This window comes from Equus quagga, chromosome 2 (assembly GCF_021613505.1).
Source record: "Equus quagga isolate Etosha38 chromosome 2, UCLA_HA_Equagga_1.0, whole genome shotgun sequence".
NCBI lineage: Eukaryota > Metazoa > Chordata > Mammalia > Perissodactyla > Equidae > Equus > Equus quagga.
The window spans coordinates 128,460,819-128,477,118 of NC_060268.1; the positions used below are offsets into that span (position 1 = coordinate 128,460,819).

General features: G+C 36.1%; 1 protein-coding gene across 5 annotated transcripts in view; it reads left to right on the forward strand.

Annotated features, from left to right (window-relative positions):
* Positions 1–16,240, forward strand: part of RUFY2 (RUN and FYVE domain containing 2) — a 43,959-nt gene extending 27,719 nt beyond the window's left edge. For all 5 annotated transcript variants that reach the window (XM_046653887.1, XM_046653889.1, XM_046653884.1 and 2 more), the window contains 5 exons: positions 2,941–3,070; positions 3,379–3,473; positions 8,354–8,402; positions 13,509–13,586; positions 13,678–16,240. In XM_046653887.1, coding sequence (XP_046509843.1) covers positions 2,941–3,070; positions 3,379–3,473; positions 8,354–8,402; positions 13,509–13,586; positions 13,678–13,821 — 496 coding nt within the window. In that variant the 3' untranslated portion in view covers positions 13,822–16,240. The remainder of the gene's footprint in view (positions 1–2,940; positions 3,071–3,378; positions 3,474–8,353; positions 8,403–13,508; positions 13,587–13,677) is intronic.
* The last annotated feature ends 60 nt before the right edge of the window (positions 16,241–16,300 follow it).

A 16,300-nucleotide genomic window follows, 5' to 3' on the forward strand; every position in this document is an offset into this window, starting at 1 on the left:
CCCATCACCATGTTATCCCTTGGAGTTCTGGGGTTCCTAGCTGGTCTGCCTTCTTCTCTCCCCCTTTTAGAATCTTCTTATGTTTGTATTTAATGTCTGGGGTTTTGAACTGTACTTAGGTGGAGGGATAGGTAGAAATGTGTTTACTCCATCTTGTCCAGAACCAGAATTCTAAGTTCCTTTTAAATCTACCACAAAAATAACATTTTGAGAAATTGGTGTGTAGAATAAGGCTTTAGGCCAGGGAATATTACCTTGGTTGATAACATGCATCATTTGTACATTGTGAAACTAAAACCCACCCCCCAAAACAAAAACACTCAGCAAACACACATTTTCTCTTGATTTTAAGACTTTTACAAAAGGACAGCCAACACTTTCAGGTCTCCCGTGGCAACAAAAATCACAATGAGCATTTAAGTCATCAAGTTTATTAATGGTGCCAAGAGCTTTGTTGTTTAGGTTCCTGCACCCTGCCAAATGAAAAACGTGAAAAGCAAGACTGGAACACTTTCCCAGGCTCTAGAATACAATCTTGAAACCCTGGTATTCTGTTGTTGAATCACTTTCCTAGAATTTGACTAAAGTTAGGTAAGACATATCTGATATTTTTTGTGCAATGATGCAGCTATTTGATCTCTGCCCAAAGCATGACCCAAATAATGCTTCAGGGACCTGGCTCTTCCCTGCGGGGCTAAGCTACTCAGGAAGATTGGGCACAGCTGCAGAGAGATGTTTGCCCCTGCTGAAAGCATGATAGTAATTTTGTCTCTCAGTTGCCATTTTGGTAGCGCATGAAGATGTTAACAATTTGGAGATCAGGGGAATTCCCAATGGCTCAGAAAAATTGGAACTGTTTCTGTAGAAATGGGCAGATTGGGTCTTTGTCCAAGAAAAACAAATTCCATTTTCCCCCTAAAATGGAAATAACTTTATTGGTTTCTGATTATGAAAATCTTATATACTGTTGGCCAAACGTAAGAAAATATGGAACCATGTGAAGAAAATAAAAATTAGAGATCACTTTGTTTTTAATATTTTGATGAATATCCTTTTTTTTGGTATGCATATTTTTTGTATTTTTTAGAAAGAAGATCATGCTACATGCTCTTTAGTATTTTGTTTATTGTGTTTACTACATCTTGGACATTGTAACATATCAATTAATGTAGCTCTACACCATCATATCATAGTTAACCTAAAGGAATCCTTTAGCCTGAAAAATTGTGCTTTGTTGAGTTTGCGTGTCTTTGATTACTAGTGACAGCCTTTTGTTGTATTTCTTTATTTTGTGAATTGCCAGTTCATATCATCTATTTTTTCCTCTGGGGTGTTTAGCTTGTTAATATTTATTTGTAAGAGCTCTTTATGTATTTACTCTGGGTCTTTCACATATAGTGAAAATGTTTTCTAAGTTTATTGTTTATTTCTAAACTTTATTTATAGTGTTTTTTTTTCATTTAGACATTTAAAATGTTTATATAGTTATATTTTTCCTTTATAGTCTCTGCCTTTGGTGGTCAACATGTGTTTTGACAATATATTTACAATAACTTAAAAACAAAATTTCTCCTTTGCTTTTTCACTCACTTTTTTCTGATTCTGGATGATGAGGCCACTTGACAAGGCACTCTGTACTTTGGTTACTTGGGGTAGTAGCATAGACTTGTCGCTCTGTATTCCTTTCAAAAATGTAGTGAGCTAGTATTTATCAACAATTTGTAAATTCCATTTTGAGGTGTCTCTTCTCTTCAACCTGAATTATAAAATCTAAAATTTAGGTGGGCAGGCCTGTTGGCACAGCTAAGGTTAAATTCACACGTTCCTCTTCTGTGTGGGGTTTGCCAGTTTGGATCCTGGATGCAGCCATGGCACTGCTTGACAAGCCATGCTGTGGCAGATGTCCCACATATAAAGTAGAGGAAGATGGGCACGGATGTTCGCTCAGGGCCAGTCTTCCTCAGCAAAAAGAGGAGGATTGGCAGCAGATGTTAGCTCAGGGCTAATCTTCCTCAAAAAAAAAAATCTAAAATTTACGTGACTGAAAAATATTGTAGCTGTAAATGGCAATGTTAACTTTATAAGGAAACAATTAAAAGTAATCAAAAGATTAACACAAATATTAAAATAATATTGTGATATGTTCAATATTATGATATAATATTGCAATTAAAATATAAAGTAATAGAAACTGTAGCATTATTAGTGTATGCCTCACCTGTTATACCGACTTATGAGCAATAATTATTGAAATGATTATTTTTGGTCATCCTAAAATGTAGGAATTTGACTACTTTTGTTTTGCCAGCTAGCACTTAATGTTAGAATGATGAAATAATGGTTTCAAATGTGAACTGGCAATTCCAGGCAGTGTGGATTTTCTCCCAGTATCTCCTTGGTCTTAGATTTGTCCTGTAATTGGTCAGCTTCCAACAGTCATCTGGAAAGTAGCACTTTGTGCCGGGGCTGAGTTTTCTGTTACTAATGTTTAATTGATTTAGTGGCTACTGTAATTCTTAAATCAGAATGGTACTTTTCATTAGTTTGTTGTAAAATTTTTCATATGGCACAGAAATATAAATAATTAAAACCCCACATTTCTCTCCTTGGTTCCATTTCCAAGAAGTAACCAGTTTTATTGGCATGGTGTGCCCTTCCAGGCATTTTCTATGCTTACACAGCCTTTATGTATGCAGAATTAATAAATGCCGTAAATTATTCTTTAGCAAGGAGTTTTTGTGGTTGGTAAATAAACTGATACTTTTGGATCACAAAACCCTGTGCTGCTGAACTTGTTTACCAAAAAATATTTATGAAAGAAAATACCTGAAGGAAATGCATTACAAAGATGAAAGTAACTAAAAAGATGCTCTTAAAGAATACTTACAACTGTCATTTGAGAAATAGCACTGAGCTTCTGTGTATTGTTTGTCATTCAAGGTTGCAATTGGAAACTGATTTGAAGATTGAGAAGGAATGGAGGCAGACTTTGCAGGAAGATCTTCAAAAGGAGAAAGATGCCTTATCTCATCTTAGAAATGAGACCCAACAAATCATTACTCTTAAAAAAGTAAATGGTGGTAAAACTTTAAAAATTACATCTTGATGAAAGTTGTTATTTAAAAAGAGAATTAAACCATAGTTTACATTTATACCAAGGAAAAAGAATATACGAATCATCTTTAAAACTATCAGTAAGGAGATTAAATGAATGGAAAATAGTTGATATTGCTAGAGCGGCTATAAAAGAGCTTTGGACATATAGTTTTGTTTTTTATAGAATGCTAAAGGATATGTGTTCTTAATTAATGGTGTGTATATGATGTGGAGTTTCTTGTTTCTTTCTTTTAAATTGCATTTTCGTTTATTGTTTTGAAGGAGTTCCTTAACCTTCAGGATGAAAATCAGCAGTTGAAAAAAATATATCATGAACAGGAGCAAGCTCTTCAAGAACTTGGGAACAAACTTAGCGAGTAATTTCTCTTTTTTCCTTCGACTAAGTAGTTGTGTTCTGTAAAGGTCTGAGTGTGCCAAACCAAATAGGGAGACAAGTTTAAATGTAGAAAAGAAAGGTATGAACTATTAAAGAAAAACGAAAGCAAACAAAAACTAAAGATTAACAAATAAGACTGTAGATTGGAGAGATTTTGTTTACAGTTATGTTCATTTTAGTAGATCTTGGCTCTAAATGTTTTCCAGGAGATAAAAGCTAAGACTCTTGTTTAATTTCTTCAAATCAGAGAATTCGGAAGCTCATGTAATGTATTTTCCTCAGAACAACAGAAGTCAAATTTTCCAAGTATCTGAAGAGATCTTTTTCATACTGTTTCAGAAGGAGCCACCAATATTGGGAGAAGGGGAGGGTGTTCTATGCCATCTGGAGTTAGGGCTTAACTTCATGCAGTGTGGTCGGTTCTATTGCAATGAAGTGTTGTTGGGTTCCTGTAAAACAAGGAGGAGAAGTGGTGTTCTGTCTTTCTTACATTTTCCTCCTTGTTCTGTGTGGTCTGTGTTTTGGGTTAGCAGCTTCATTTTTGTGCCCTGATTGAACATATTGCTAAGTATCTGGGGTAAGCTCTGGAAGGTTTAATTTAGTGGTGAATGTACTACGTCCACATTTAGAAAAAAAACAGTGGCGCTTTTTTTTTTAAAGATTGGCACCTGAGCTAACAACTGTTGCCAATCTGTTTTTCTTCTTCTTTTTCTCCCCAAACCCCCAAGTACATAGTTGTATATTCTAGCTGTAGGTCCTTCTGGTTGTGCTATGTGGGACACTGCCTCAGCATGGCTTGATGAGTGGTGCTAGGTCCATGCCCAGGATCTGAACCGGTGAAACCCTGGGCTGCCAAAGTGGCACGTGCAAACTTAACCACTCAGTCATGGGACCAGCCCCTAGTGTCCCTTTTTTTTTTTTTTGAGGAAGATTAGCCCTGAGCTAACATCTGCTGCCAATCCTCCTCTTTTTGCTGAGGAAGACTGGCCCTGAGCTAACATCCGTGCCCATCTTCCTCTACTTTATATATGGGATGCCTACCACAGCATGGCTTTGCCAAGCAGTGCCATGTCCACACCTGGGATCCGAATCAGTGAACTCCGGGCTGCTGAAGCGGAACGTGCGAACTTAACCACTGTGCCACCGGGCCGGCCCTAGTGTCACTTTTTTTAATACGGAAGAGTAAAAGCAAGAATGCTACATGTAATGACTATACTCCTATCACCTATATAAATCCCTTTGATATTTTATATGGTTAGCACAAAAAGGTATAAAATTTAAAAAAATTTGCCTCCTTCCTCCCAAGTATCAATCCCTAAGTTAGCTAACCTCAGAACAAATCTATATGTGAGCATCTCATCATAAATATAGATATGATTAGTTATATATATGTGCATATATATCTTTTATAAAAATTAAACTCAGTAAAAATCATACTAGAATGGAGACTTAATTGCTAAAGATGACATTCCATTAAGAAGTCTTGAGACCAATTTCCAAGGGCATAGGAAAGAACAGTTCACTAAAATCACAAAGGGAAATATCAGCTCTCAAAAAGATAAAACTGGGGCTGGCCCAGTGGTATAGTGGTTAAGGTCGTGTGGTCCACTTTGGTGGCCTGGGGTTCGCAGGTTTGGATCCTGGGCATGGACCTACACACCACTCATCATGCCATGCTGTGGTGGTGTCCCATATACAAAATAGAGGAAGACTGGCACAGACGTTAGCTCAGCGACAATCTTCTTCAAGCAAAAAGTGAAAGATTGGCAGCAGATGTTAGCTCAGGGTCAATCTTCCTCATACACACACACACACACACAAGATAAAACTGTTCTTGTTTCTACAAATTCAAAGAACAATTTGTATTGTGATTCTGATAAGCAAGATTTCAATTTTCATCTGGCATCCATTTATTGAGTGCTTTGAGCTAGACCCTATGCTAAGTACTTATTACCTTATTTCCTGTTTATTAATTTGACAAATGCCTTTTGAGTCTCTACTATGTGCCAGGCACTAGCCTAAGTGCTAGGGACTCAACAGTGAACAGTCTCACAACAAAAAGTAATATATTTATTAAGATCATAAAGGTTAAATATTAAAACAGATTAGAATAGTAGAACAAGGAATGTGTATTACTTTTCACTCATCTCCCACTCAGTACTAGAGACTTTATAGTTGTATTAAAGGCATGATCATTTGAATGTCCAGAGAGCCGAATTCAGACTTGTTTTTTCCTTTAGTCTGGTTCACTGTGTCTCAGATTTTAGTTTGCGTGAAAATTACTAGTGAAGATTGGATGTACTCCACAGTCCTATACTGAACTCTATGGGCTGTTTAAAGGAATTTTCAGGAGTTATTTTGACTACTAAATTTTCCACTTGTATGCCAACTGCATACCTAAGGAGTATGCATGTGTAGCTCCACTTGTATGCATGTTCTTCTGAAGTTTATGGGGTTTTTTAATTTAAAAATATGTTAGAGGTTTTTCCATATCAGTACATAAAGATATTCCATAGGATGGATGTGCTATAATTTAAACTATTTCTAATTTTTTTCTTTATATTATAAATACTACTGCTGTGAACATCCTTGTATTTGCATCTTGATATATCTTGGTGTACTTTAATGAGTATATATCTGAAGAGTAAGTTCCTAGAGGTGATTGCTGGGCCAAAAGGAATGTGCTTTAAAAGTTGTGATAGTGCCAAATTACCCTCCACCTCAATGTTAGACCCCTCCAGTGGTAGGAGAGAGTGCCTGTTTTTGCCAGTCTGATGGTTGAAATCTTATTTTGATTTGTTTCTTTAAACATGAGCAGGGCTGAGCATACATATTTATTTGTGTTCCATTTGTTTTAGCAGTTTATTTTCTGTAAACTGCCTGTTCATATCCTTTGCACATTTTTTGGACGGGTTGCTCATCTTTTTCTTACGGGATCTTTGTAAATTAATTATTGTACACAGTGTACACCTTTTTCCCCCAGTTTGTCATTTGTCTTTTTACTTCATTTATGATATGTATGTTTTTTTCATTGCTAATGTTTGAATTTTTGTGGTGCAGACTTACTAGTTTTCCTTTACTGCTTCTGAGACCATAGTCCCTAAGACATGAGTAGTGCCAATTTTGAGACACAACCTATTTTATCCTTTCTCCACTCTAGTTCTCTTCTGCAGTGACAAGAATTACCACTTTATCTGCTGAAACACTTTTACTCCTCCTCTTCATCCTCCTACTCCCATGATGATGTTATCAGATGGAAATTAAGTAAAAAGAAATTCCTCCCTAATTCACAGGATGATGAATATCTCTTTAAAAATTTGTTGATGATGAGAGACTGAGGTTGGACCAATACTTCTTAACCTTTGCTCTTAATTTACCAGAACTGGCTTTAAAAGGCTTTAATGTAGACCATTTAGGTGTTATTTAAAATGGGGGGTGGGGGGTGGAGAGGTCATGTAGAATAATATGAAACATTTAATTTTGTTAAAAAGAATAGTATTTAAATTTACCTTTTGAGATCTGCATTTTCAAGTTACAACTAAATTAAAAAATTAGTATTAATATCACTCACGGGAATAAGAGGAATCTGCCATTTACCAGTTGTGTGACTTAGGGTCATTTATTTAACTCCTTTAAGCCCATGTCTCCATTTGTCAATTGGAGAGTTATAAAATCCCCAAAGAGTTCTTTTCCTAATTAACTGAGAATAAATATGGGAGCCTAGCACAGTGCCTTTCCTCACTGCAATCGGAATATCAGTTTTCTTGTCTGTAAGATGAGCAGGTTGGATCTGAAAATTACTCTCCATTCTGAACCTGCGATTTTAAATGTAAATGATTAATTTTAATTAGAAAAATACTTTTAAAAATGAAATATTTTTGCTCTTATTGGTGTCTTATTGAAGGATTCTTATAAAGAGAATTTTTGATAGATTTTGAAGGCCTTTACATGTTGTTTATTTTTCTGAATAAATTCTAATTGTAGATAGAGTATCTAATTTGAGGATTAAAGAACTGAAACTTAAATTATCATATTTGAAGAAAACATGGAACATATGAAATATTAGGATGGAATATTCAAGAAAGAGAATCTAGACTAATTAATATATATCTGTACTATAATGGCTAACAGTTTAAAATACGTGGAGGATGATACCAGTTTTTCCCTTATCCTCCTTGAGACTTTAATTCCAACAAGAATTTTTAGTTTAGAAAAAGAAATCACCAGGACTCTTCTAAATACAGTATTCTGTAAATGCGATTCTCTCCATATAAAGAAACTTATACATTTTTTTTCCCTCAAAAGCAGGGGTTTCATGATTATCAGAGGCTTATATAATTTATGGCTGTTTTCCTATAGTGTCATTGTATCACAGTTATTATATTCTCTTTTATTTTTATCCTTCTCTGTGCCGTTTTCATGCCATACACAGTCATATATTTCCATACACTTTATTTACAAGTGACTAAACCTCATCAGGCCTCACTTTCTTCATCTTTAAAATAGATTTTTTTGAAGATTAAATGAGATTATGCATGCAAAGCTTATAACATAGTGTCTGGCACACGATAAGCCTCCAATAAATGACAGTGTTGTTAATATTGCCATAACCACATGGAAAGGCCAATATTCTTTCCTTAAAAAAGCAATTTTTAAATTTGAAAAGTTCATTTTTGCTTTAGGACATTTAGAAAATATAGGAAAATATAAAATATAATCCAACTAACCAAAGGTCATTAGAATCATTTAGTAAATACAACTTTTTATTCTGTGAAAAACCAGTACCTTTCTAATGAATTACTAAATGTTCTGTATTTAAATATGTGTACTGAAATTTGGACCTATTTGTAATCTTTTTAGATCAAAACTTAAAATAGAAGATATAAAAGAAGCCAATAAAGCATTGCAGGTGAGTAGAAAGTGTTCTCTTCAAATAGGAAGGTATAGACAGATGTGAAAGTATCCAATAAAGTAAAGCCCTGTATAAATCTAAGGTATTACTGAATCCCAGGGATGTACATTGGCAGAAGCACTGAATGGGGAGCTGGGATGATGGGGCTTCACCTCTTCCTTAGACCTTTAGAGTCGCATTATTAATAATTTTCATACTGGAAATAACCTTGGAAATAATTTTGTCCACTTTCCTACAAAGTGTGGCATGATAGAGTGAAATTGCCTTTGAATTAGAATCCTTGAGTTCCTATGCCAGTCTAGTATTAGTTTTTGACCTTTAGCAAGTCACATATCCTCATGGAGTCTGTTTCCTCTTCTGACATAGGTGTATAGTTTTACATAGGGCTGCTTTGAGTATCGAGTAAGTTAATATATGTGAAAGTGATTGGTACAATTTATCAGTATATGGTTCTGAATGTGTCTAGATGCGAGAATGCCTTCTACAACACAGGAGAAAAGTCTCTTTGTGAGTACTTCCGTGACAGAAGGCATTTTGTTTCTTATCAGAGTGTTACATGAAAATAATTTAAAAAGTCAAATAGTGCTAAGACTTAAAAAAAAAATAACGGTCTCTTGTTCTTCACCCCCTTCTCCCTTATCAACTCCAGCTCCTGCCACTCGAAGGGAGCTACTTTCAGTTCTTTTAGTTGTTTCTTTTGGGATTTATCCCCCTATTTCTAAAGATTTTATTTTTCCTTTTTCTCCCCAAGGCCCCCTGGTACATAGTTGTGTATTTTCAGTTGTGGGTCCTTCTAGTTGTGGTACGTGGGATGCCGCCTCAGCATGGCCTGATGAGCAGTGCCATGTCCGAGCCCAGGACCCAAATCGGTGAAACCCTGGGCCACCGAAGCGGAGCGTGCGAACTTAACCACTTAGCCACCGGGCCGGCCCCTATCCCCCTATTTCTAAATAATATGCAGTACATATATACGCTTCGCTCTTGATTCAAGACCTCTCTGGTTTAGACCTGTCTGTTGCCTGCTCAGCACGGCAGATGAGTTGTGTTCTCTCAGCTTGGTCGGTCTTCTCGTCACTGTCCTCCCAGTATAATTAAGTAAAAGTGTCTGTGGAATTCATTTACTGTATGTTCTTTATTATGACTATTTAAATATTGTTCTTTGCTGGGCCAGGTAGTTTACAGTGATTATATTTTCTTTCTTGAACTACTTTTTATTTCCTCTGGAATTAATACGTAACCTTTTTTTTTAAATTTTAGTTGTATTTGAACATCTGAGTTTTCTTATACCTTCAAACACCTCTATAAAATACTTATTGATAGTTTTTCACGTGGTAAAATGAATCAGGTAATTGGTTAGTTCTTTCTTTTTTCCATGGCGTCATCCCTCCTGGAGTTCTCTGCTCTCCTGCTCCTGTCTGTTCTGACCTCTGTCCTGACATTTCTTTCTGCTGCATTCTTAGAATCCCCTATATCTTTCTCCTATGTTAGAGTCCTGTTACCTGAACCGCATAACTTCTTTCTTGGTTTACTCTCTTGTTTAGGGCAATGCATCCTTCAGTAGCTTCCTGGAAAATGGTGAATGAAGATAAAGATTTTAAGAATTTGCACATCTGCATATGCCTTTATTCTGCTTTTCCACTTTTTAAGGAGATGGCTAGGGATGTCTGCCCAACTCTCATTATTCAAACTCTGTAAAATATTTTTGTTAAATATATCATATATACAAGAGTACACATACAGTGCATCTTAAAAACGCTGGCATATTCTCTGCTATTGCATATAATAGAACATATGTGCTCCCTGATTGCATTCTTCTCCCTATAGTAACAATCCTCTATTTTGTGTTAATCATTATGTTGTTTTTCTTCATAGTTTTATCATTCATGTCTATTTTTAACAAAATATTATCTATATTTCTTTGTTTTTAAATGTATGAAAATGGATTTATATGTGACTTGAGTTTTTCTTTTCTTTGGTGAGGAAGATTGGTCCTGAGCTAACATCTGTGCCAATCTTCCTCTATTTTTTGTATGTGGGATGCTGCCACTGCATGGCCTGATGAGCGGTGTATAGGTCTGCACCCAGGATCCAAGCCTGCAAACCCTGGGCTGCTGAAGCGGAGTGTGCGGACATTACCACTACACGACTGGGCCAGTCCCATGATTTTCTCTTTTTTTGTCCTTACTGTTGACCAGTTTTGATGGGTCTGGGACAGCTTGTCCTACAGAGTTTCTCACATTCTGGATTTTGATTGCTTGTTCGTAGTATTCTTAAACTTGTTCCTCTATCCCCTTATTGACTGTAAACTGGAAGTTAAATCTAAAGGCTTGGCTAGATTCAGGTGCAACTTTCTGCGAGACTTTTTATTTCTACTCTCATGTTTTTAATATTCAGCAGGCTCTTATTTGCTCACTTTTCCTTTTTAAAATAGTATCCTGTTATTTTATCTCTGAGGATATTCATTATAGTTCCTTTAAAGTTTTCTTTTGCTCCTATGATTCTGTGTTTCTTCTTAATTCCATTCTCAGGGTGTTTCTTAGGCTGAGGTACCTCATACTCAAGTCGTTCCTCAAATGTTGGATAATCCTCCAATTTCAGTAAAAGGCACAAAAATTCTTGGTGGAAGCCATGTGTGTGTTGGTTGGGTCAATGGGGGTGGGTTGTTACAGACTGATAGGCTTTACCATATAGAACAATCTATTAACTAGCAGACTTTTGGGTACCCTCTTCAAATGTTACTATCTACAGCAATTTGCTTTGGGGCAGCTGAGTTTCTCCAGAGAAGGATCCTCTAACATCCTTTCTGGGGGTTATAAGTTGCGTGGCTGATATTCTGGAACTGGGCACAGAGAAACAGCCATTTGCAGAGCAATAGCTTGCTCCCTTCTAGTCTTTTTTTTGTTTGTTTTAAAGCTTGGTACCTGAGCTAACATCTGTTGCCAATCTTTTTTTTTTCCCTCCCAAAGCCCGCCAGTATATAGTTGTATATTCCAGTTGCAAGTCCCTCCAATTCTGCCATGTGGGACGCCACCCCAGGATGGCCCGACGAGTGGTGCTAGGTCCATGCCTAGGGTCTGAACCTGCAAAACCCTGGGCTGCCGAAGCGGAGCACGTGAACCCAACCCCTCCGCCCTGGGGCTGCCCCTCCCTTCTAGTCTTGGCCCTGCTCGTAAAACACCTGTTTACTTGAGGAAGCAATTTCAACTCTCTGGACCCGAAGTTTTCTTTTTCTTTTTTTTTTTTTAATTGAGTTAATGATAGGTTACAATCTTGTGAAATTTCAGTTGTACATTAATGTTTGTCATTCGTGTTGTAGGTGCACCACGTCACCCTTTGTGCCCACCCCCCACCCCACCTTTCCTCTGGTAGCCACTAATCTGTTCTCTTTGTCTCTGGACCCCAAGTTTTCTCATCTGTAAGATGAAAGCTGTGGATGCTGATCTCTGAGCTCTCCTCCAGCTGACACACTACACTTACCCTACAGTGTACAGCTTTTCTCTTTGGGAGAGGAGCAGAATAAGTTCAGTCAAATTAAAATAAGTCTGGAAGGCCCAGCACTGATGTCAGAAAGCTTACTTCTGAACCTAATGCTGCTGCTTGGAAATCTGCGTCACAGCAGGCTCTCCATGCTTTACAGATAAACCTGGGCAGGAAACAAAGCTGCTTCCACTCGGTGGTTTTGGGACATTTGCCAAGTCACTTTACTTTTTTATGGTGTTCATCAAGTTGGATTACTTTTAAGGATCCATCTTGCTTTAAAAAATTTTCACAGTTCAAGCCATCTGATTCTTTGCTGGTGTCAGTCTAATATGAGCTATCTACTTTTTAAAAAAAATTTGTTAAAGCCTTACTTCTTACAATCCTGTGTTCTAAGGAGGCTTAGACTGCCTCAAGTGCAGTAATCCAACACTATTTGTCTGACCTCTGCTACGTGAGATAATATCTGCTAGTTGTCAAGACTGTGAAACAAAAATACTGAAATGAACCTTATGATCTTGATCTGTGAATGCTTAGTCCTTTTTTCTTCTTTCTTTCTTCAAAGAATTCTGCCGTCAGATAGTTTTAAGAAAACTCAGGTTTTTGGGAATGTATCTGTGGGCTTTTTTGCTTGGAGAATTTTTCTTTCATTAGGTGATAAAGGTCCCTATGCCCCAGAGATACTTTATAGGTGGCACTTTCTCCATTACCCAAGTTACATTCAGTTATACTTGGGTCTCTGGAAGGAGCGACAATGTGACTTACTCTTGGCTGTTTTAAAAAGGCTGTTTTAAAAAGGAACGTATGATGAGATTAATCAGAAATACCGAGGACTCGTCCTTCGCCTGGGTCTTTGCATTATAAAACTGGCAGCATTTAACAAAGTTGCTTTTGTAGGGAAAAAATGTTCTTTCTAGCAAAGATCTTGGTTGGTTAAGAATGGGTCAAATTAGAAACTTTAGGTATCAAGTTAACTCCTGCCTGCGTAAGACTACTTATTCTACTATATTTTACACAGTAGCTATTAAATTTTTGAGTTACGTAACTTGAGGGAAATTAATAGCCGTGTAAAACTAACTTTAAGGTGAAGTCTTCCTTAAAATAATGAACTCAAACATCTGATTTTCAAATTCTCTTAAAATTTTAGGGACTTGCTGCATATAAGGTATAAATAATGCCAAACTCATATGCCTTTCACATCATGAAAATTTATCCCTAAACGTTGGACCAGATAATCTTTAAGGTTCTTTTCTTAAAGAGAATCCCCATCAGTAATAGATTTTTTTATATTTTTAGAAACATTTTATCATGGAAAGTTCAAACATAGACAATTGTACAGAGAAGAGTAAAATGTACTACTACCAGTTTCAATATTTATCAATATATGGTGATCTTGTTTTATTTAAGATTCAACTCATATCCCTTTCTCCATTACAGATTATTTTGAAGCAAATTCTACACTTACTTCCTTTGCAAGTATTTTAGAACACCTCTGTGAGAAAGGGACTCATTTTCATTTCTTCAACTATATATATATTCCTATAAAATGTTCTTGGTCAAAAATGTTTTCACACATAATCTTTAGTGTTATCAATTTATTAATATTCACACTTTTCCTCCTACTAGGGACTGGTTTGGTTGAAAGACAAAGAAGCAACACATTGTAAACTTTGTGAAAAGGAATTCTCACTGTCTAAGAGAAAGGTAAGTGAGGTAGGAAGTGAGTCCAAAAGTTTTGGTACATCTATGGCTTCTAATTTTATTCATAAAGATTTTTGATTTTTCTATTTAATAGCACCACTGTAGAAACTGTGGGGAAATTTTCTGTAATGCTTGCTCTGACAACGAACTGCCTTTGCCTTCTTCACCAAAGCCAGTACGGGTTTGTGATTCCTGTCATGCATTGCTGATTCAGAGCTGCTCATCTAATTTGCCCTAAGGCTCCAGAATGAAATCCTTATGTATGAAAGCATATGCCTACAGTGAATGTTATGAATGTGTGTATACAACATATCCAGACAGCCCTTCTTAAGCAGCTTTCAGACAGTACTGGTACCAGTTTTATCTTCCACATATTCAACTCATGGGAATTATAAGTTGTATAATTTGATATTTCCTTCCCCATTGTTACTCAAAAAGAATTTTAAACGGGACATGCTTTAAATTAACTTTAGCCTAACTCCTAATTGATGTAATCATCATCTTAAAATGCCATTCAAAGGCCAGAGAGCATAGCTAACACATTTGCCTTATTTTGTAAAGGCCTTCTGAAAAATAGGGCTTCAGATTGTTTTATTCTCCAGATGGTCATGTTGTTATTTGATGGTGCCTGTAACTTTCTTAACGCACTTTAAAGCTTCTCAGTTCTCAGAGAAAGATGAGAAATGCACAGAACTTTTTACAAGTTTTAATATTCCAATTCAACAGATTTTTCATTAGCTTGATAAGATTTCAACAACCTGACTATATTTATTTGCCCTTTCTCCTCCGCTTCCTTTGCCGATTTTTGCATTAGAAAAGGCCAATATTTTATCCTAGAAAATTCCCTTTTGGTCTTCTTCCTCTAAAATCAATGTTGTACTTGCTGATGCAGTCACGCATCACTTAGCGATGGGGCTATATTCTGAGAAATGCGTCACTAGGCAATTTCACTGTCAAGTGAACATCAGGTATACTTATGGCAACCTAGATGGTACAGCCTACTATACACCTAGGCTATCTGGTATTAATCTTATGTGCCAACAAAAGATATGCAGTCTGTCATTGACAGGATGCGAGTCCAAAAGTATTGGTGCATCTGTGGCTTCTAATTTTATTTATGTGCTTTTACGTGGCACATTACTATACATTTTATATACAGAGGGTTAAAGAGAGATTATTTTGCCTCAACTTTTTCCTTATTATTTTGAAAGGAAGTTAAACCATCATCCTTTTACGTCAAGTTACTTGCGGATCTTTCCATATGCCACGTGATAAATTGCTAAATTTTTTTAGGGAGGGCTCACACCCCTTTTGAAAGCTGAAGACATAAATCCTTCCCCAGAAAAATAGTAGTAACGGGATCACAGGCTCACTGATTCTCCTCTAAGCATTAAAAGAGAAATCTAAAATGCAGTTAAACTTTGCCTTTGATATGACAGACTTAATTTAGGAAATTTTGTATTATATTTCTATTCCAGTAACTTTCAGGAAATGTTACGTTGTAGTGGTCTACCACTGCAGTGTAAGTAGAGAGTAAAAAACTCACCATATAGTGAGCACCTCTAAACCAGGGTCTTGAACAGATGAAGATGTGGTCTCAGCCCTGCCATGAAAAACATACTTGAACTCTTTCAAGCATGACTCAATATTTAACACTAATCCCGTTAATACTGTTTATAGCATACCAAGAATTTAACCTGTAAAAAGTAAGTTACGTTTGTATAATTAATCATTTGAATAGCATCACTACTTGGGATCCTACAATTGTTTTTGTAATTGTCTAATTTCAGCCATGCACTTTTAAGTCTGTGGAGCTTTCAAACACATCATTATAGGAATTGTACATTTCTCCTAAGAGCATTATATTTAGTGAATTAATCATGGCTATGCCCTTCCCCCTAAAATGGCACTTCTTCTGCAGGATCCTTTCCTCCATTAATGTTTAAAATTATTTAGTTTCCAATTGCCAAAGTATGAAACCAATACTTTACTTGAAGATTTTCTTCATAATCCAGTCAGCTTTTGAGATCTTCAGTTAGAAGTGACATACAGATTTAGATGGTCTTTCTTGAATGCTCTGATAGAAATGTTCTCAAGAGATATGAATTATATTCTTGAACTGTTTTGTATTGCTGGTATGGATTAACATTTTTATGATTGCTGAAAATAATCAAAAATGACAAATTTCGAATACTAGGTGTTTTTTATTACTGTGCTTAGAACAAATTTTTAAAATGTGGTTTTGCTTAAATTCCAAGGCTGGTTTCATTCAACAAATCATGATTTCTAGTCATTTAAATTCTTTTCTGTTCAAAACTGATGTATTGCCATTGAGTTGGGCTTTCTGGAGGCAAGATTTTATGACAGCAATACAACTTATTCCGTTTAGTTTGGGCTCTTATTTAAAAACTATTTATACTAATTTAGGATTTTATGTTACAAAACTGTCAATTTTCTACCTTGAGATTGCGAACCTATACTCTTACTTTTCAAGATTTGCCCCCTCACAGAAAGTATTTATCTTAATAAACTTCACATACCATTCCCTCATCTAGCCAGTACTACCACAATAATGCTATCATGGTGCCAAGGAATTGTGATTGTAATTCTTCTACCCTGCAATGTTTTATAAACCAAATAAAAGATTTGAAAAACTAGCCTGCTTTAGAAGGGCTACTTTCATTGATAACATTTTATACTTTTATGGCTTAAAGAAT